The sequence below is a fragment of the Zonotrichia leucophrys genome, chromosome 2 (assembly GCF_028769735.1).
Source record: "Zonotrichia leucophrys gambelii isolate GWCS_2022_RI chromosome 2, RI_Zleu_2.0, whole genome shotgun sequence".
Taxonomy (NCBI): domain Eukaryota; kingdom Metazoa; phylum Chordata; class Aves; order Passeriformes; family Passerellidae; genus Zonotrichia; species Zonotrichia leucophrys.
The window spans coordinates 22,315,045-22,336,138 of NC_088171.1; the positions used below are offsets into that span (position 1 = coordinate 22,315,045).

At 39.0% G+C, this 21,094-nt stretch overlaps 1 protein-coding gene across 2 annotated transcripts; it reads left to right on the forward strand.

The window, feature by feature from the left end:
• The first annotated feature begins 2 nt into the window (after nt 1-2).
• Nucleotides 3-19,323, forward strand: CROT (carnitine O-octanoyltransferase). 2 transcript variants are annotated; one of them, XM_064704217.1, is made up of 17 exons: nt 3-152; nt 706-914; nt 6,787-6,911; nt 7,956-8,137; nt 8,324-8,448; nt 9,028-9,136; nt 10,641-10,734; nt 10,827-10,952; nt 11,377-11,478; nt 12,106-12,189; nt 12,289-12,396; nt 12,642-12,772; nt 14,085-14,208; nt 16,103-16,181; nt 16,964-17,057; nt 17,233-17,352; nt 18,405-19,323. In XM_064704217.1, the coding sequence occupies exons 2-17, from the start codon at nt 800-802 to the stop codon at nt 18,523-18,525; spliced, it is 1,839 nt and encodes a 612-aa protein (XP_064560287.1). In that variant the 5' UTR covers nt 3-152; nt 706-799; the 3' UTR covers nt 18,526-19,323. The 2 variants fall into 2 exon arrangements, with proteins under 2 accessions (XP_064560287.1, XP_064560288.1); XM_064704218.1 differs by having other exon boundaries at nt 3-102.
• Nucleotides 19,324-21,094: the final 1,771 nt, after the last annotated feature.

The following is a 21,094-nucleotide window of genomic DNA, read 5'->3' on the forward strand; positions in this document are numbered from 1 at the left end:
GACGGCGAGGCCGCTCCCCTCCTGCCTCCGCGGCCGCCCCGCCCCGCGCGGCTTCCGGACCCGCTGGGAAGTGGGACAGAAGCAAAGGCGGCGGCCGGGGAGGTGGGCAGGGATCCGGGATCGGTGGTGCTCGTCGGCTTCGTTCGTCGGGGGTGCGTGGGGCAGAGGGGGGGGCTCGGCTCGGCTGTGTCCTTACACCCAGGCCCCATCCGCCTGGGGCTCTCCCGAGCTTTCCTCGATGTGGGCCCTGAGCCGCTGTAAACTCTGCTGTGGTGTCGCGGGCCTCGCGCCTGGCCCGGCCCGGCTTGGCTCAGTTCGGCTCAGCTCGGCTCGGCCCGGCCCAGCCCAGCCCGGTTCGGGGAGCGCTTGGGCCGGGGCACGGCCGGGGCTCGGGCGGGGACCTTGGGGAGCGTCTGCGGGCGGGCGAGGAGGGTGCCCTTGCCAGCCGGGCTGGGGGTGATTCCCTTTCCTCAGAAATCCTCTAGTGTCAGTCCCTGGGCTGACTGGCTGCTCTCCGGGAGAGAAAGCGACAGTCTCCGAGCTGGTTAATCGCGACATGCTGGGGAAAAGCATCAAGAGCAGCCTAATCATCGTTCCCCCTGCTGTGTGTGTGCCTCTTGTGGCTGCAAGCCAGCAAGAAACCCTCGGTCCGTGATTTGTCGGGGAACCTTTCCTGATATCTGTCTTTTTTCGTTTAAATGGCAGGAGGCCGGAGCGAGGGAGAGAACAGTGTGGGGAGATTCGTCATCGAACGTGGGCTTCGTGAATAGCCTGGTGGGTTGTACTGCAGATCTGCAACATGGAAAAGCAACTGCTCGAATCCTCAGAGGAGCGAACGTTTCAGTACCAAGATTCTCTGCCTTCCCTGCCAGTACCTCCTCTTGATGAATCTTTGAGTAAATATCTCGATGCAGGTAATGACTTAATGTTGTAATGGTAGCGTGTCATGTGCTGTTGTAAGCAGGCTAATCTGAAGATGTTTGCTAAGTGATTGTAGACACGGCTTGTACTGTAATTGGGGCGTGGGATACAGACAGACTTAGTGTGCCAAAGGATCTCTTTCAGGCTCAAAACTGGAAATGCAGTGCCCAGAGAAACTTGAGTAAAAATTTCTTATTTATCCCTAATTACCTTTCTTCAAGGGAATTTGGCACTTGGTTAATTTTTGGTTTGAGGGTGGATTTTTTTTCACTTTTTTTTTTTCTCAAAAAAAAAAAAAGCTGGTCTGGTGAAAGATACTTCACTTAAAAATTTTGGTTTGCATAACTGCTTGTTTATAACTGTATTTGCTCAGGATCTTTTTAAAAGAACAGTTATTTAAAACTTTGCATACTTAATATTGGTGAGAAAGAACACTTATTAACTATACAGTCATAGGCAAAAGCAGTGGTGAGCATTTTCACATAATTTAGCTTGGATACTTTTTGCCTTGACATGTTGACTAACCTAAAGAACATCACAGAGATGTTTTGAAAACAACATCCATGCACATGTATCTACTTTTGTTTATAAAGAAGAAATGACTGGTTAATTCTTTATTATGTATTGAGAATGGCAAAAATGCATTATGAAGTACCTTGAGATTATTTTTCTCTATTTCTTCAATAATTTTCAGAACTCTGAGACATGGAGTTTTTTCTGGAACATCTACTTTGTATCTTACCATCTTGCAGGTATTACACAATTGATAACAAAGTAAGACTTGGAGTTCTCTCCTTAGCAGAAGCATACTACACCATATTTTCTCTTTCCCAAAATAAAATTCCTGAAGCTTACTCTTGAGTTCCTATTTATTTCTGAGTACTGGAAATGGCCTGTTTTGGTGTTTTTACATAATTGTTTTTTAATGCAGAATATTGAAATGGTAGGTTTTGAGCAAAAGTGTTGTGTGTGTATGTGTGTCTAAAATAATGCACTGTCTTTTTGCTGTAATGCAGATTAACTAAGGCTGCGCTGCAAGAGTAAAACCCGCAATAACAAAATTGCTGTTTAGTTTTTTAAATCCATCTGTCTCTCCAGGTTAATAAATAACTCTCTCATGGAGTGAGAAGAGCTGACAGTGAATTTGTTTGCCCTTATTTTCTGATTCTGATCTGTTTTCATAAATACCCTTATCACATGTCCCTTTATTTTTCATGCTAAAGTTAGTAGCTGCTTACTGTTCCATGCACAAAATCATTCTATAAATTTAATCACTGTTGCTCTTCTTTAGTCTCACTGGTGGTGCAGAAAAGTTAGCCCAGCATTTGCCAGTCTTCCCTTGTACAAATATATTGAAGTCAAAGGGTGCAGGGCACAGTTCTAGACATAGCTCTGTGAATTTCATTGCTTAAGCTTGTCATTTTAGTCTATAAATGTGAGTGGAGGAAAGGAGATGCTTCAGTAGAACAATTCAAAACCTCCAAATGATTCTTCATAGAGGCTTTAAATTAGTCCTGGGAAACTTTCTTTCCTTGGTTGGAGGAGGACTCTGGGCCACTGTCATTAGTCAGGGCTCCTGCTGGTAAAGCACTTCCCTGTTTAGAGCCAGCTAACTAGAAAAGCTGGACAAAGTACGTGTCAGAATATGCCTTATTTAAGGCTTTACAGTTGCTGCCTCTTAAGGAGTAACCCTGTTTTGAAAGTAAGCCTTGAGCAGAGAAGGTGACCATTGCCATGTTACTGAGCGTTCCAGCCCAGAGGATGAGATTCAGAAAAATAGACTCAACATGAAAGTATGAAAGCTCAAACTTCCAGCTTCCCAGAAGATTTCTTAACTGTGCAACTGAAGGTGTCTTTCATGGGATACTTCTTGTTCGTGGGCAGAACTGATCTCCCAACCAGAAAGAAAGACCAGATCTGTGGGCTGAAGAAATGCAAGAGAAGTTTCACTGAACTCTGGTGAGAAGGAGGCCAAATTCTGCTCCTTAACAGTGCTGCTTCTACATCTGATTGAATAGTTTTTAAATGGAAAGAAACTCTGTGAGTCATGTAGATTGGGAAGAGTTCCTCTGGACCAAATTTCTGCTCAAAGCTGGTCCAACTACATGTTGCTCAGGCCCTGCTTAGCCAGGTTTTGTTTACTTACAAGGGTGGAGACTGTGTTTCATTGTAACCTGTTCTGGTGTTTGAGCACCCTCATGATTGTGGGAGAGGAAAGAAAAACAACAAACCAAAAAAATCAGTCATGACCAAAAAACCCCCAAAACTTCACATTTTCCATGTGAGAAATTTTCTGCATTCCACCTTTATTCCATTCTCTCTTATACTAATTCTTTCCATCTCGGAAAGGAACTTTGCTTTATCCTCACCAGGACTTTCTATTCAGTTGAAGAGGGCAGTCAGGTCTTCCCTTTGCATTCTCTTCATAAGCTCAACAAACAGTTCTCAGCCTCTTCTCATTGTGCATTCTAGTCCCCTTGCAATCTTAGTCACCCCTTTAAGGTTCAACTAAATTAATGGCAAATCTTTTTCAGCCTAAATAATTCCATGAATTGAGACCAGAACCAAATAATTTTGCTTGGTTTTCATTTTTTATTGAATATTGCTCTGCAATGACTTTATAACCTGAACAACAGAGGGTAATCATCCTCTCTTTCAATAGTATGTGATAATAAGGTCATTTCCTGGGAAGCCTGAGTGTTGGACTACCTTCAGTCAGGGGAGGCTTTCAGCTTCAGGGTGAAAACTGTAATCTGCAAAAGGGTAAAGGTGAATGGCTCTATTGCTGTTATTTCTTTTTCCATTTGTGTTCACAACTGATGGTGTGCAATTCAAGCTGCATCTAGATGTGTAGGCACTATGTGAATGTCCATAGCTGATCATCTGTGGTGGAAGTGTAAGGGGAATGCTGGTACCTTTCCAGTTGTGATGGTGTCGTATTGGAATTTTTGGAGGTTCCAATGCAATTTAAACACAAGCATTGTATGGTAATACTTGATAGTAGATGTTCTGTCTTGCTGCCTAAGGTTGTCAGAATGTGCTTAAAACCACATTTTTAGGTAATATTTGGCCCTTACTCTCCATGTTTGTCCTGTGCAATAGAAAAAATATCACTAGGACTTGCATTATTGTTGTGGAATACCATAAGGAAACCAGGATGTATCTGAAAATGGATCCTTATCTTTCACTTTGGGACAGGTAGTGCAAAATACTGAAATGCCTTACAAAATTAGGATTAAAATGGAATTATTTTGAAGAGGAGTGAGGATGACTTATACTTGATGGAAGAGGACCAGCACTGAAGAGATTGTACATGAAAAACTATGTGGGTTCTGTTGAGATGTGCCCATGAGCGCTGAGGGAGCTGGTCTTTGTCTTTGAAAGGCCACTTTTGATAGTCTTTGAAAGATCATGATTACTGGTGAAGGTTTCTGAGGAAAGAAAGAAAGCAGATGTTACTGTTGTCCTCAGGAAGGACAAGACTGATTAATCTTACTTTAATTCCTGGGAATCCCTGGCAAATAATCATGAAAACCATTTCTGTGCTTATGAAGTACAAGAAGGCGATTGGAAATGGGCAGCATGCGTTTCTGAAGAGGAAATTTTGCTTGACCAACATGGTAGCTTTTTATGATGATTTTTTTATGGTGACTGTCTCGCTGGATAAAGGAAAAAGAGTGGATATTGTTTATACTGACTTTAGTAAGTCTTTTGGCATATCAAAAGATTTTTTAAAAAATCTTCATAGAGGAACTGGTAAAGTATAGACTAGGTACAGGACAGACAGATGGGCTGGAAACTGTATCATCTGCTGGGCTCAAAGGTCTGTGGTCAGCAACACATATGCCAGCTGTAGGCCAGTCTCTGATGGTGTACACCAGGGGTCCAGTAATTCTTAATACAGTCATTGGTGGTGATGGGACGCACTGTACTGAGTTTGGGAGCTTCCAAAGCTGGAAGAAGTAGCTAATACACCAGATGGTTGTTCTGCCATCAGAGTGAGCTTGATTGGCTGGAAGGAACAGACTAACAGGAGCCTCATGAACTCAACAAACACAGGGAAATGCCAAGTCATGCACCCAGGAGAGAATAACTTGCCACAGCAGCACAAGCTGGGACATAGTGCCTGAATGCAGAAGAGCCCCTGCAGTCTGGTGAGCGTGAAAAGTTGAGCATGAGCTAGCATGTGGCCTGGCAGCAAGGCGTGTCAGGGATCTCTGGGGCTCTCTATGTAGGAGGAACATGGCCAGCAGGTACAGAGAAGTGATCCTTTCCCTTGGTTCAGTGCTGGGGAGGACACATCTGCAGTTCTGTGTCTGTTTCTGGGCTGTCCGTACAAGCAAGATAGGAACATACTGAAGTGAGCCCAGGGAGGGGCTGTGACAGGGATTAAAGGCTTGGATTATCTGACATATGGGAAGAGACAGAGAAAGCTAGGATTGTTCAGATCTTTGCAATATGTGTGATTACTTGTTGTGGAGGAGTAAATAAGATGGAGCCAGACATCATAGTAGTATCCAGTGACAGAATAAGTGGTGATGGGCACAAACTGAAATACAAGAAATTCCTTTTAAACATAAGAAATTCCTTTTAAACATAAGACCACTTATTGCAGCAGTGGTCAGACAATGAACAGGCAATTGTAGAGTGTTCATCCTTGGAGATACTTAAAACCCCACACAGTCCTAAGCAACTTGCTGCAACTGACCCTACAGAGATGCAGAGTTGGGCAAGATGATCTCTAGATTTATGAAGAAGAGAAAACCAGTGGTTGCAGGCAAGCAGGTGTGATTGCAGCAAGATGGAGTTACGATTTAATGCTTAGATTAACTAAGTGTTTGGGACCTTGCCCTGCTGAAACTCACCTGTTGCTTGCAAAAGCAAAAGATAGATGAGAGATGATGCAGATACTTGTTTAAATTTTCATAATTGTGTATCTTTCTTTGTTTCTTAGCAGCTATAAGTCAATTACAGGCTTACCAGTAGCAAGGCAAACAAGAAATTAACTAATGATAGTGTCCAGCAGCCTCAAATATTACTTGGGCCTCAATGTGTAGGCATTGAATCACCAGAAACACACCTCCCACACAACCCTCCATTCTGTTTCCCACTGACTTCACAATATAACTAAAACAGAAAATACATTATGCACCAGGTGAGTATAGGAAAAAGATGAGATGTGCCTGTATGAAAAATGACATCAGCACTGCCCATTACTGACCAGAGATTTCATGGTAAAAAGTCTTTTAAGGAGTGTTTAGATTAAAATAATGACTAGTTTTGCAGATGTTTATGGAGGACTTCAGCCTATAATGCACATGATCTGAGAGGAATCCAAAAGGATTTAAAAACAGAAAAACTGTCTACCAGTAACTGCATTTGCTGTCAATCAAAGGTGGATATAACACAGGGACAGTGAATGAGAATTGATATGCAAGTGGCTTGTAGACCATGAAAGGACTTGAAAATACAGACAAGTAGCTTGTAGTTGGTGCAGTACGGTGGCAGACATGTGTGCTCAATGTGTTAATTTACAAAGTTCCTGTAAATGTGATTCCTTGGAAGAACTCCATAGTATTTACAGATGTAAATATATTTGATTTAGTTATCTGTTAGGTATTTTAGGTTTTCGGCAATTACTTCAGTCTGCTATCATCTGTATTTATTTAAAAGTATGTATTTATGTTTTATTAGAACATACTGATGTATTTACAGACTTTTGAGAGATGTTTAAAAGGTTTTCCCTTCAAATACTTGTTTTAGAAAAATTAATTCTCATTCACTCCCTTGCCTGTGAATATCTGAATCTTGGAATAAATCTTAGTATTCAGTTGTCTTTAAAATAAAAACATATTCTTTTTACAGTGAAGCCATTCCTTAATCAAGAAGAATATCAAAGAACTGAGGATATAGTTAAAAAATTTGAAAATGGCATTGGAAAAGAGTTGCATCAGAAATTACTGGAAAGAGCTAAAACGAGAAGGAATTGGGTGCGTATTTACATATGTGAGAAATCATAATTCAGTGTAAGAAATCTTAATTCAGCTTGTGGAAAGTTGGTTATTCAGGATGTAACTCAAAGAATCATTTCACTTTTTAAAATCTTCAGATCTTCCTTACATCTTGCACTTGACCAGTGGATATGACCTCATTCATATTCACTTACATATGTGTTGTCTTTTTTTTTCAAAGCTGAGGGGTTAAGAGAGCTCACTAACTGAAATTTAAAATTATTTACCAGATTTTGGATGCTTTATCTGTCAGTCTCTCCTTCTATGACATCTGTCCCTTCTCTCTCCACCATGGGAAAAAACAGAAACAACAACAACAACAAACCAAACAAAAAAACCCCAAACAAACAAACAAACAAAAAAAAAAAAGAAGAAAAAACACCACAAAAAAACCCCACCAAAAAAAACCAAAACCACAAAAACCCAACAAAAACAACCCTGGAATTCAGAGTTGGTTTGTTTCTTTTTCTTCCCAGAAGGAAACTATGTGGTAGCATTTTAAAGTTGTCTTTTAACAGAGAAAGAGATAGAAGGAAGGTCATTAGTTATTAATTCAAGTGGAATTCACGAGGGCTTTTTAAATCCTAACAGGACACACTCCAGAGTGAGGATTTTCAGATGGTGGCAGAAAATGTGCATTATGAACTGTCTCTCTCAGATCCCTTCTCAACACAAGTCTAGTTTCCTTCTATTCTTCATGGAGTAGTCGGGGATGTTCACAGCAGCCACAACTGAAGTCTGCAAGAGTCTAAGATTATGAATATCAGGGAAGAAATACCATAATTTACAGTTTAATATTCTTAAGCAGCATTGAATTTTATTTCAAGCTTGAAAGCAGAAGAGCTAAATGTGTCTTTATCTTAATCAGTTAGTTTTGAACCACTGTCCTGCCTTGTGTTCTATAGGACCCACTATTCATAGTATAAAATAAAAAAGTAAAAAGCAGACAGTTGAACAGTCATGCAATTATTAAAGAATTAATGAATAGCAATAAGTTCTGATGTTAAACATTTTTCATTTCAGCTGGAGGACTGGTGGCTGAATGTGGCTTATCTTGATCTTCGCATCTCCACACAAATCCTCTGCAATATGGGAGGCCCTGGTCCCTATATTGAGCACTACTGGCCGCCCAAGGAGGGCACTCAGATAGACAGAGCCTGTATAAATATATGGCACACCCTGAAATACTGGGATCTGCTACGAACGTAAGACTTCAAGAAAAAATGACTGATCCTAAATATTGATGTATCCCTCTGCATCCCTTAATTTCATGTGTGTATTCATGTCCATTGGCATGCTTTCTTTGCTGTAACAGCCAGGTTTGTCTTACCTTGATTTAATTCCATCGTCTTAATTTCTCTTGCTTAATGTTGCTGTGTTTGTTACTACAGAGAGAAGGTTGCCATAGAGAGATCTGGAAATACTGTTCTGGACATGAACCAATTTCGAATGCTCTTCTGCACTTGCAAAATTCCTGGGCTTACCAGAGACTCTCTCAGCAATTATTTTAAAACTGGTAAACAAATGAAAATTGGGGATTAATGCAAGCAATTTTTTTTTATTAATATGCTAAAGGAGTGGTCTGTTTAACCATAAAAATTCTTGCTTTCTTGAGCACTAAATCAGCTACTGGTTGTAGAGTATTTGTATTATGAAGCAAAAAAGGTGTCTCATCTACAAATGCCCTTTTTGGTCCAATATTTAGTCCTTACCAAATTGGAGTAAAAGAGAGCTCTGCTTCAAATTTTTGTATAACCAGCCTGATGCCTGTAATAAACATGCCAGCATTAAGAATTGATGAAAGACAAATTCTTTGTTATAAGTATGTGTGGATTCAGCAAGGAACACTTGTTTCAGCAGAGGGAGTTCCTGCCTGCAAGAGACACAAATAAATTAAATTTGCTGCTAGATAATGACAATTACTTGAAGCAGTTTCTAACAGTGACAGTTATGTGTGACTTCTGTTGGTTTTTAAAATGTCTCCGAGTTTGCAGAATTGAATAAAAAGTAGTCTGTAGGACTTGCTTCATTTTTTCTGTATCTGTCACTTTATCCCCAAGATTAGATTTTCATTTATTCCTGTTTTTAATTTCAGAGGCTGAAGGTGAATGTCCATCTCACTTGATAGTCCTGTGTCGAGGTCGAGTATTTGCATTTGATGCTATGCATGAAGGCAGCATGCTGACTCCGCCAGAGATTTTCAGGTTTTCAAAATGCTTATTTTAAATGAACTGTCTTATTTAAGCTATATACAAAAGAGGATTCTTTTTCTAATCCCTTGACCTCAAAAATTTAGGTGTAAGAGAGACTACAGCTTCCCCTTTAGCTGAAAGGTTCAGATTTAAGAAAATCCTTCAATGGATGGCAATTTCTTTCCATGTACTATTGTAATATATCTGTAGAGCATCATACAAAAGGGCTGAAAAAAGATACTTCAGTAGGAAATACCACTTTTTATGGTTTCTTTACATGGAATTAGTAGGATTACAGCTATCCTTGTATCCAGGTACAATGTGGATTGTACCTGGAAGGAATGATGTAGGATTACATCATTCCTTCCAGGTACAATCCACATTGCAACTTAATCATTATCAAAGTTGAAGCACTGTCATATGTTGAACTCTCCTATTAGATGCAGACATAGTTTCAGCATAAGTCTCTTGTGACTGATTTGGTATCTATATGCATCCCCTTACTAAAAAAGGGCTGTTAATTTTGCCAGGGAATAACTTAATGCAATTGTCAAAGTGCTGCTTATAGTGCCCAACAGAAGGCTTATAATTAAAATTGCCAAGAAAGTGGATGGCCAAATTCCTCAGGCAAGACAAACCTAATTAGAGAAACTAAAAATCACTTTTTAAAAATAGTCTGGTAGATTAATACCTAATATTTTAACATATGCATTTCTAATTTTTATAGTTGTAGCTGGTAAGTCAAGCCAGTAACAAAGAAATGAGCACTTGGAATACAAACAAAATCCTCTGAATCTGTTGTCTATAGGAAGGGCAGGTTGGGTTTGGTTTCGGGGGGCTCTTTCTGTTTGGCTTTATTTTTGTAAGGTGTCTTATATTTTTGCTACTGTGTAACTAGTGATCAGTGGTGATATTTAATAGGCAAGAGTGCTAGAAAAAAAGAACAAGTCAGATTAAGTGCCTGTAATTTATGGAGTTTCTTTAACATGGAGAACAGCACATGAAAAACTGAATTTTCAAACTAAGATTTACCCCTCTCATAGTTGTTCTTCTAAAGGAAGAGGTAGAAAGAGAATTGCTCTTGTATAGTTCAGAATCTACATTCAGGATGTACTGCAGCAAGTGGTCTTCTTGAAGGTTTATCTTGAGAGGAAGGTTAGCTGCTGTAGAAGCTGTAAAGCTGCAGTATGGCAGATGTCTGTTGCTCTGGAAAGTCTCAGCCTGCACTGTTGAAGTCTTAAATCTAGTTTTAAATTAAGCATGTAATAATGCTTTAGCATTATTATTGTCTGTGTGTGTTTGTACTGGGCTTGTAGGTGCTGAGTGACTGAAACCTGAGCAGGTCTTCAATTGTCCTTACAATCTAGGGGAGCTGATTCATGCTTCCTGAAAAGTCACACTGGCTTGTGAACGTTGAACCAAAATTCCACCTTTGCAAAAAAGAGACAGAGACACAAGGTGACTTTTACCTTCTCTCCAGCTGTTGTTGACTTCAGTTTTTGAAATCTTCTTAAAGGCAACTTAGGTATATACAGGAGAGATGCTACAGTGAACCAGATGGGCCAGGACTGGCAGCCCTGACAAGCAATGAAAGGACCAAATGGGCAGAGGTAGGAATACTTAGCAGCTGCTTCCTGGGAAAAGCATTGTGACCACTGGAAAAACATTATTTTGCTTAGCTTTGTCTTTTTATGCCTTCTAGCTACGGGAACACTTGATTCATCTTGATCCAAAGAACTTAACTCTTCTGGAAAAAATTCAGAGAAGTTTGTTTGTGGTTGGCCTTGATGATTATAGTCCTCATGCAACTCCTGAGGACTACACTGAGGTACCTAAGAATTTTTGATTCATATCTGATAATCTTTACATTAAAATTCTCCTGTATATATACAGAAGTAGCACCTCTTGGTCTTTCAGAACAGTAAAAATGAAGCAGATAAATATGAAAAAAATTCCATGCTTTTTTGATCTATAGGAAAACTTAAATAATTTTAATTGTTAGGCCATTGGAAGTGAGAATGGCTGAAATCTACCTTCATAACATTTTAGCCTTCTATCCTTCAGGGTCATTAACTTTTTATCAATCTTCTAATTAATAACTTGGCCCTATAATTGTGTTTCATCTTGAACTGGATGAAAATGTCATCTGTCAGGGAGGTCTTGCCATTTTAATGTAGACTAGGTTTAGCTTACAAAGACTGGCAGTGTTCTTGGTGTTTTTTAGCCTTCACAGTATGTTTCTTCTGCTTTAGCTTACAAGGCTGGGGCTAGCAGGTGATCCGACTGTGCGCTGGGGAGATAAATCCTACAACTGCATATTCTTTTCCAATGGAACCTGTAGTGCATTCTGTGATGTAAGTTAAATTTCTTTCCATCTTCTGAGTATCTATTTACTGAATTTTCCCCTTCAGAGTATTATTGTAGGTGTTAATGTGTTACTCTTCAGTATAGCCTTGTTTACCCTGCACCTGGTCTGGTAAGTTTCCAAAAGCAGTCTGCTTTGTCATGTTCTTCGCTTTTTCATGGTGTTTACTGTTACACCATATTTCAATTAACAGGAGGATCTGAAGTCATAATCTTGTTTCTGAAAGTATTTAATGACAAGTTCCAAAGGAAAAAAATACAAGACACAAGAAGGCTTTAAATTAACTCTTTGTTTGATGTATCCATTTGAACAGCTGTGTTTTTAAACTATGTTATTTTAAACTCATTGCAAGGCCAGAAGGGCTTCTGTTTTTCCTTAAATCTGCCTTTTCATGGCAGTAGTACATTGTACCTCCCTGTTCAGCTGCAGAGCAGTTAAAATGGTGGGTGGACTTAAAATACTTCTGTATTTATTGCAGAACAATAAAACAAGACCAACACTGCACAGTAAAGCTGTTGGTCAGCAGCAAAAAGAACAGGATAGGGAAAAAGCAGAAGAGTTTGATCTTCTTTTTGTTATGCAAAGAAATGTAATATCTTCTCTTATCTGATTCTAGCATTCTCCTTTTGATGCCATGGCTTTAATTACCATGTTATCTTATGCTGATAAGAAGATTGTTGAAAATGAGGGAAAATGGAAGGTATCTATCTTTTATAAACTTTCAAGCTTATCAGTTAACGTGTCTTTTCTAATGGATAACATTTTCTGGTTTTGCATCTTTCTGTCTTCATCTTCCCAGGGATCAGATAATGTGAGAGATATTCCAAGGCCAGAGGAACTTGTATTCACAGTGGATTCAAAAATTATGAATGAAATCGGACATACTAAAGAATTGTATTACAAGAAGGTGAAATTCTCTCCTGGTTCTCTCAGTTGTTACTGATACTATTTTTTTTCATTCTGTTTACATGTTTTTAATTGGTCTTTTTTCATGCTGGAGAACAGTAATGAATATGTTCCTGATTAACTGATGAATTTAACACCATGGTTAAATTTGTTACATCGTAATTTATGTTGGGTGTGTTTTATTTGCAGTGGACCAAGTTGTGGTATTTCTTGACTTCTGTTGTTTTTCCTCCTTTGGTATGACAGGTATCTGACTTGCAGCTGGTGTCCTATGCCTTCACATCCTTTGGCAAAGCATTGATTAGAAAGAGGAAACTTCATCCTGATACATTTGTGCAGCTTGCCCTTCAGCTTGCTTATTACAAATGCCATGGACGGTAAGAAAATACCAGCCAAGAATAAAAAACTAGTTTCTTGAGAAGGGGTGTGCAGTGACTTTGCAATGCCAGTATGTAACTTGCCATGGGGATGTAAGAATGAGTAACTTAGGGAGTTTTATAGTAACAGTTGCATAGAGCCATACTTGCTTCAGAAATCTTGTGTACTTGTGCCCATAGGGATAGTACATAAGCATATTATGGAGTGGGTGGTAGAACACAGTCTGTGAGAACTTGAACTTGGGCTGTACAAAGGAAACACTTGGGCCAACATGAAATGCACAGTGGCTCAGGATTCTCTAATAGTTGCTAAATAGTTGCTCAAATGTAGAAGAGAGTTTTGTCTGTAGCATGTGACAGCCACCAGTAAAATATTTCATCTTCTAAGCCTGTAAAAGGCCTCACAAACTTCAGTGTCTCACTTTCTTCAGCAATATTGGGTGTGAAGGTTTGGGTAGAATAATAGAGATGAAGATAGTAGTGACTCTTCAAGTGCTGCCACTGCATTTTTGGATGTGACATTTAATTTTGTATTATTGATTAAAAGGTGTCATTCTTCTTGCTATTGGTGTTATTCCCAAATTTCTGTTTGATAACTAGCACTCATTATGGCTTATGTAAGTCATTACTGACCAGCAGAGTATTGCTTGCTTCAGAAGGAGGAGGGTTTCATCATAGGAGTGTGATGTTTTGTCACTGGTGAGATGTAGCTCATCATGACAAAGGTTGGTTTGCTGAACATCAGGACATTAATTATCTGACTAACATAGCCTTGGTCTGTTGTAAACATGCAAGTATATTTCATGTAGGTTGTATATTAAGTGGTAGAACTGTAGTAGAGCTGGAGTTGCTCCATGTAAAAGCTGTATGGCTGTCAGTATGCATCAAGAGAAGGTTTTGACCTTTCCCTCTAAATGTTTTGGAACACACTGCTTATTTCAAATGTGTCTCTTAATTTATGAGGGTTTAGATGGTGTAGGTGGAAGTACACGGTGAAACTGAAGCTTGTGTAATGTCAGCTGTTTTGGCTAGAGGCTAGTAGATCTGTAGTCTGCAGAAAATATCCATGGCAATGCAGTCTTTTCAAGGTACGAGTAAAGTACTGGTGCTTTATTCAGTCATCTGTCCCATAAAAGCACATAGAGTTGCTTTGTGGCTTTTTCAGAAACATAACTTAAAGAAAATTACTGGGTTTCTGGTGCTTGTTACCAAGATTGATGTGCAAGATCTTTTGCAGGATTTCTTTAGCCCTTGAGACAGCAAATAATTTTGTTAAGTTAATGAGACACTCTTCCCTAACTTTTGTTCTTAGTCCGGGCTGCTGTTACGAAACCGCCATGACCAGGCGATTCTATCACGGCCGCACAGAGACCATAAGATCTTGTACTGTGGAAGCAGTGGAATGGTGCAAGTCCATGCTGGATCCTTCTGAGAGTGTAAATACTGAAATCCTACTTTAATTACTCTGTATTTAGAAGGCCTGTCATCTGAACCACCTCAAGCTCATTTTTGTGTTGTCTCATTGATGGGAGCTGGGGCCTTTCCAGGGCGATAAATTTTAAATGTTAGGTTGCTTGAACTCTGATTCTGGTCATTGTGACTGAGATGTGCTGTCATGTGTGGGCTTGCTTGGTTTTATGTCCTATTTACCTTTTGGTTTCAAGAATGTAACTGTCTCAAATTACATTCACACTGATTAATTTCACACCCCAAAAAGTTCCTGGGTTCGAGCCAAAGTATTGTGCTATGCAGTTCTTCTGTTGTTTTAATTTTCAAGTGAAATCAGGAAATGTTTATCTAATAGTTGCATCTGAGAGCAAGATTGAAGGGTGTTTCTGTCCTAGTGGTAACAGGAGTGTGTTCCAGAGTTTGTCTCTGAGTAGCTGAGCCAGAGACCTTTTCTTTTCCCAGCAGCTTCCCTCTGGTGCTTGGCTGGCAAAGCAGGTCATGCCTTGCTTGCCAAGCAAGAGCTGTACTAAAGCTCTTTCTGTTGCCCTCACTGTACATTTCTCAGAGCCTGAGAAATTAAGCAAGGAGAAGGTTTTTGACAAAATACAACACATCTTTAAAAAAATCAAAGGTTCTATATTATTAATGCATCTAAAAAACATAGAGGAAGACAGCTGTCAGAAAGCATGTGTGATTAATAATTTTGGCCTTAAAGATCACATTTTCCTAGTCTTCAATGGCTTCTTTTGTCATGTACAGCAGTTTTAAACCTCACTTTTCTGGCCATCTTCCAAATCTGCTTTCCTATTCCAAATATGGATTTCTATTATTTCCCTGCTCCTCAGTTACCTTCTAAACAATTACCAGGCTTCTGTGGGTACTACTACTTCTAGTGTGTAACTTTCTGTGTGCACTAACTGTAGCCTTTTGTTTTCTTTGTAGTAATAGCAACTCCAGATATTTCCCTATTGTTGTTTTGTTTGGTTTTTTTATACTTAATACTATTTTTTTTAAATACTTTTTTTAATACTAACTCCTGCAGCTTAAAAAGCCCTGTTCAATAGTATTGAAATGAACGTGCTTAAAAGTCTGTGTTTATGTAATTTTTATTACCTTAAAGTCAGATGCTTTGAAATAATCGTTTTGTCTTTAATTTTCTTTTGCTCCTTGTCAGCTTGATAGCTTGATTTTTATCTAACTTGAGTGGCTTCTGTCCTTGTTTCACATTCTCTGCTGCAGCCTCTTGTGTGATGAATAAAAGGATAAATAGTCCTTCTTAAGAAATCAAAGAGCTATCACAATCTAAGGTCTTGGAAGTCAAGATCTTGGACTGTTTCTAAAGGCCTCCTTTGCAAAAACCATGTTATTTGTGTTGTCTCTGACTTTAATATATGAGTTTTAATATAAACTTGGAAAAACCGTAATCTTGGGCAGAATTGGCAATCAGCAGAGAAAATCTGGGAATGCACCTAGTAGGAGCTACTGTCCTTCTGAAAAAATGGAATTGTGGAAGGCTTTTGGGTTTGATCACTCTAGTTCATACTGCTTCCTTTCCATTGTTTCAGATTATTTGGGAAAGAGCATGAGGTTTAGAATATTGTTCAGTTCAAAAGTGATCTGAGTAAGAGAGCAGAGATACTGAAAACAAAGGAGCACATTTTCCTGAAAAGGGAATTTGGGTTTGGGAGAAAGGGTTTGAGAGAGTTTCTTATGTACCTTTCAAGTTCATCCATTTTCTTCTATCTAAAATTGTTAGGAACTATGAAAGGGGAAAACCTGCTGGTCTGTGATTGCTGATGTGTTACTCATTTGGACTGATTTTTCTTTTTCTTTTCTTTTTTTTTTTTTTTTTTTTTATTTGAATCCTGCCCTACTTTACAGAATTATCAACGGCTACAACTGATGCATAAGGCATTTGCAAAGCACAATAAACTGAGGAAAGAATGTGAAAATGGAAGAGGTACTCTGGGATCAAAATTTTTGGGTCTTTTTCATGTGGGTAAAAAGGGAATACGATTGTGTGCTACTACATTTTCTCTACGTCCTTATTTTCAACCTGAATAAAAACTACTGCTTAACATTTTATACTTTAATTTTGGAGAGAAGAACTAAAACCTGCTCCTTGCACCCATCCTTGTACCCCAAAAATATATTCACTTGGAATATTTCTTCAGTTTTTCTGCCCAGCTAATCAGTACTTTGGAGTACCCTCCAGACAAATATGTGCTTGGCTGAAAAGTGGAAAAGGAGAGATTAGGGTGAGATTCTAACCCAGCTGTGTTAGTGCTGTACACTATTCTGGGAATGAGGAGGAGTAGCTGGGAAATGAACCTGATGAACTTCATACTCTCTCCAGCCTCCTTGGTGTGTTATCACAATTCAGAGCAGTCGTGGCCCTGAAAGCCTTTCCACTGTGTTGGCATAATTGCCCATGTGCTGCTTCCACTGTGAGGAGCTCTTTCTCCTTGACTGCAGTGGGAATTTTCTTGGGTTTTGTTTTCCACAGGGACTGTGCTGCATCTCTGTTACTGAAGCCCTTTGCTTTTGAGCTCAGTGCTGCAAGTTGAAGTTATTGAAGACCTCTTAGATCAAATGTGGGGAATGTTTTTGGGTGCTACAATATGATGGTGTTGTTTATCTGTCCTTCAGCTGCTATTTGAGCTCCCAGCTATCCAGACTAGAAGAAGCAGAAAGACTGGGAGTGCTGCTGTTAATGATTCAGTATTTGCATTTATTTGACAGGCTTTGATCGTCATCTTCTGGGTCTCCTGCTGATAGCACAGGAGCAAGGACTGCCAGTGCCAGATCTGTATGGGGATAAGGCCTTCACAGCCAGGTAATTCATATTCTTGTCCCACGGCAAATTGTATCCCTTGATACCAAGGCCTTTGCTACACTGGCCTTGTGTGTGCTGATGTCTTGATCTCTGCAACAAAATAACTGTTTTGTAAAATGCACTTTGTTTTAAATGACTTTCAACAGTGCTGCTTTTGTTTTGTGTTGTTTCACAGTGGAGGAGGTGGGAATTTTGTTCTTTCAACTAGTCTGACTGGCTACACTAGGTTTAGTGGATCTGCAGTCCCTATGGTACAACATGGCTATGGCTTTTTTTATTCAATTAGAGATGACAGGTAAGGATATAATTTCATTTTTAATATGGCTCTGCATTTGTCACAGAGGAAAAGGCAACTAACAGCTAGAATGAGGAAAGGAAAATACTGAAGAAATACAGCTGAATGTGTCAGAAGAGATTGAGAAGTGAGGTACATGATAATAGAGGCATTGGCATTCTGGGAAAGCCCATGTGGGAGGAAGAATGAGTGGTGGAGGGCAGGTAGTACCAAGATACTGACAATAAGCAGAAATAAAGAGTAGGTAAGGTGAAAGAAGGGAGCAACAAAAGGACTTTAAAATAGGTTAACTTTAAAATAGACTGTCATTTTAGGATCATTTTGTAACATGTGAAGGTGTTTTTTGGCTGAGCTAGATCAGATAAGAGGACAGGTGAGCATACTGCCCATCATTCTTGGCAGTGACACACATCTTGAGGGGCTAAAACGTTTGGCTTCACTTCTCCAAAATCATACTATTTGAAAAGATCAAACTCTGGCATAACTGGTCTTATGGACAAAAATTACTCCTTTTTTTATGAAATATAAAACTAATTTGGTTAGAATGTGTAGAGAGAAATTGCTAGTTTAGGTGTAATTCAAATTACTTCTTCCTAAAGCTAGGCAGGGGTTGTGTGCCCATTCAGATCAGTTTGAGAATACAAGCCATTAATACTTTGATCTATGGCTCTCTTTAAATAAATAGAACTAGATCAAGATATAACTTTTATTAGATAAATAGAAAAGAAGTACCTAAAACCTTAAACTAATTGCAGAAAAAGAAGAAATATAATTCACAGCATTTTCAAATATAAGCAGAAAAGTTGTGTCACTGTGTATGTAGTAACAGGTATTTAAATCAACATATCTGATTTCACAATCTGTCAACATTATTGCTTACTGAAGGCACTAAGGATCTGAGTCCTCTCTTGGTTTTGAGACAGTATTGTTTATGTGACAATTTTTACTTTAGATTTATGTCAATAATTCCACATTTCAGGAGCATTTGTGTAACTTTATCCTAGACCTTGACAATTTAAGCACAGTGACCTCACTGTTTTCTATATTGCTAGGATCGTTACTACCTGCTCTTCTTGGAAATCCTGTCCAGAGACTGATGCAGAAGTGCTGTGCAGAACCCTGTTCCAGTGCTTCCATGATGTGCTGCAGCTGACACTTACAGCTCAGCTGTAAGCTTGATAATGATGCAAGAGGCTTTGCAAGCTCACAAGTTGTATGTAGTACTTAAAAACAAAATGCTATTCAAGAGTACTGTTAAATTCAAGACGTTTAATGGTCTGTATGACATGTTTATTTTTGTGAGATTACCTGTGGTAACAGTACCCATTTAAGAATAATGTAGCCATTTGCAACAGCAATGCAAGCCGTAGTACCTTATCTGTTTAGAACTATGCAATATTAAAATATGCCACAACAATGCAAACATAGTTAGGGATGGGATGTTGTAGTGGAAAATTGATGGGAGACTTGTATTTATGACCTTAATAGTCACGTGCAGAATAGTTTGTAGTCTACTGATAGGGTTTATGCCAGTTGAGCACTTAACTGTGTACTTAAAAGTAACCACACTATAATCTTTTGTGATTATGCTTCCTGTTCAGAGTGGTTAATGAAACAGAATGCCTCCGTCAGGTTATGTGGTATTTTATAAGTTACCTTTCATCTTTTGCTATCAGGATTATACCAAATAAATGTATCCATGAATGGGGATGTTCCCACTACATTTATAGTATGAGAGCACTACAGTTTGAAGTATTTTGGAAAAGAATCACTCAATAAAGACAGAAAGCAGCATGAGTTTCAGGTTTTTCAGTTTTCATTCTCTAGTGAACTGTGAATATCTACTGCTTTACACTAATAATGCACAATAAAAGTAAGCACTGAATACAGTTTGATATGGTTCTCAGGATTTTAATACTTGATTTCTCTGAGCAACTTTGTATTTTCCTGTTATAGAAATAAAATTTTCCAAAAATCAACCTTGTCTTAATTAATTTATGGCTGGACTGTTTAACATAGTGTAGCAACATTGTGAGAGAAAGATGATCTTGGTGACAGATGAATTTGGAACAGAGATTCTAAATTACCCATTGTTTTTTCTCTAGCTTTTAAAGTTTCAGAGAGATCAAATACTATTATTTATTTTACAGAAATAACTCCATTTTCAGCTAACATGGAACCAGTCTCTTTGCCCTCTGGCAGCTCCGTTGCACATATTTTGTCCACAGTAGTAAGAAAACTTCCCCTTTTGATTTCCTCCCTCAATGCCTGACACTTCTCTGCAGTCCAGGGTGTGTTACACTGTGTACATTTTTTGCCTCAAAAAAATGCAAAAAATGGTCTCCTCATTTCAGCCTTTGTTTTCCTTGCCTTTACTGACCTACCTGTACATCTTGTCTCAACTATATCTGACAACCATTCAGTGTTTAATAGTTTGAGATTTTCTGAAACTCACATAGAGAAAGAATCCATTGCTGTTCTGCAATATTTAAAATAGCCCAGCCTCTTTCTCAGAGATATATGGCCTTCTGAAATCCCATGGGCAGGGAAGCCTGTGTCTTTATGATGCTGTGATTTCTGTGAGATAGATTAGGATTTTGGATCAAGCTATGTATGATTATTTTTATTCTATATTTTAATAAGTTCTCTCTGATAGTTATAACTTTTGACCCCTCAATTGGGTTAGTAAACTTGGTTGCAATTTTGATAAAGACAGTTTGCTTTGAGCATTCATTCAAAACAGCCTGAAATCTGAAGAAGGGTGTAATTTTGCATTTATTTGCATTTATTTTTCATACACCTACTCCTGCCTTTCTGAGAATTTCTGGGAACATAGAAATCCTGGCAGAAATACAGAAAAAGGACAACTTTTTCAGAAAGTGAATCATTGGGAAAATGGCATTCAATCACCAGCATAACCAGAATTTCCTGTTCAGCTGACACAGTCTGAGGCTTGCCTAGAGAAACTGAAGGCAGAAGAGTATTCAGGGAGAACAAATTTAAATTCTGTGAGTTGTTAAAGCTGCTTGTTATGTGCTGTGGATGCATGAATCCATGAATGTGGTAATAATTTCCTTGTTGTGTAAAGCATGGCCCTCAAAGTGTCCAGTGTCTCGGCCCTCAAAGCCTCCCTGTTTTTGTGCCCTTCTCCAGGAGCACAGATGCTCTGTGCTGCAGAGCTCATCTCCGTGCCTGGAGCTCTCCACCCAGTCCTTAGCTTTCAGTTTGGACAGTCAGTGAGGCTTTTTCAGGAATGCTTTGTACTCTTTAATTTGAGGAACTATGAATTTTGTGCTGGTGAAAGAGGGTTGGGTTCTTAAAGCAAATATACCTCCGTTATTCATTAGTTATGGGTTTTTAGGAAACTATGGAATTGTACCAAACCCATATGTATTGAAATATCCTTATCAGTCTTCAGCTAAAAGACTGGACCTGCTGTGTTGCTGCACTTCAGCAGCTGGTACTGCCCACTCTGGTGCATTCCATGTCCCACTTTGAGCATTTACCAGAGAAGAGTAGGTGCCTTTTTCAGTCCAGAGCTGCTGCTGATTCTCTTGCTCTACAGCCTTGCGCTCTGAACCACAGCAATTTTGTCTGCTTTTCGGATGGTGGAGAGCAGGTGAGCTGTCATGATGCATGTGTGGCTTTCACTGTCTTTATCTGACAGTTCTTGACAGTCTGCACAATGGAAAAAACAAAAGGTGAATTAAAAATAGTACAGCAGCTGTTGCCACCTGTGGTG

Bases quoted from the DNA above. Each gene is read 5' to 3' on its own strand.
- CROT (XM_064704217.1), top strand. From the start codon at position 800: ATGGAAAAGCAACTGCTCGAATCCTCAGAGGAGCGAACGTTTCAGTAC. The intron at 6,912-7,955 runs GTGCGTATTTAC...TTTTCATTTCAG, and splicing joins CTAAAACGAGAAGGAATTGG to CTGGAGGACTGGTGGCTGAA. The intron at 17,353-18,404 runs GTAAGGATATAA...CTATATTGCTAG, and splicing joins TATTCAATTAGAGATGACAG to GATCGTTACTACCTGCTCTT.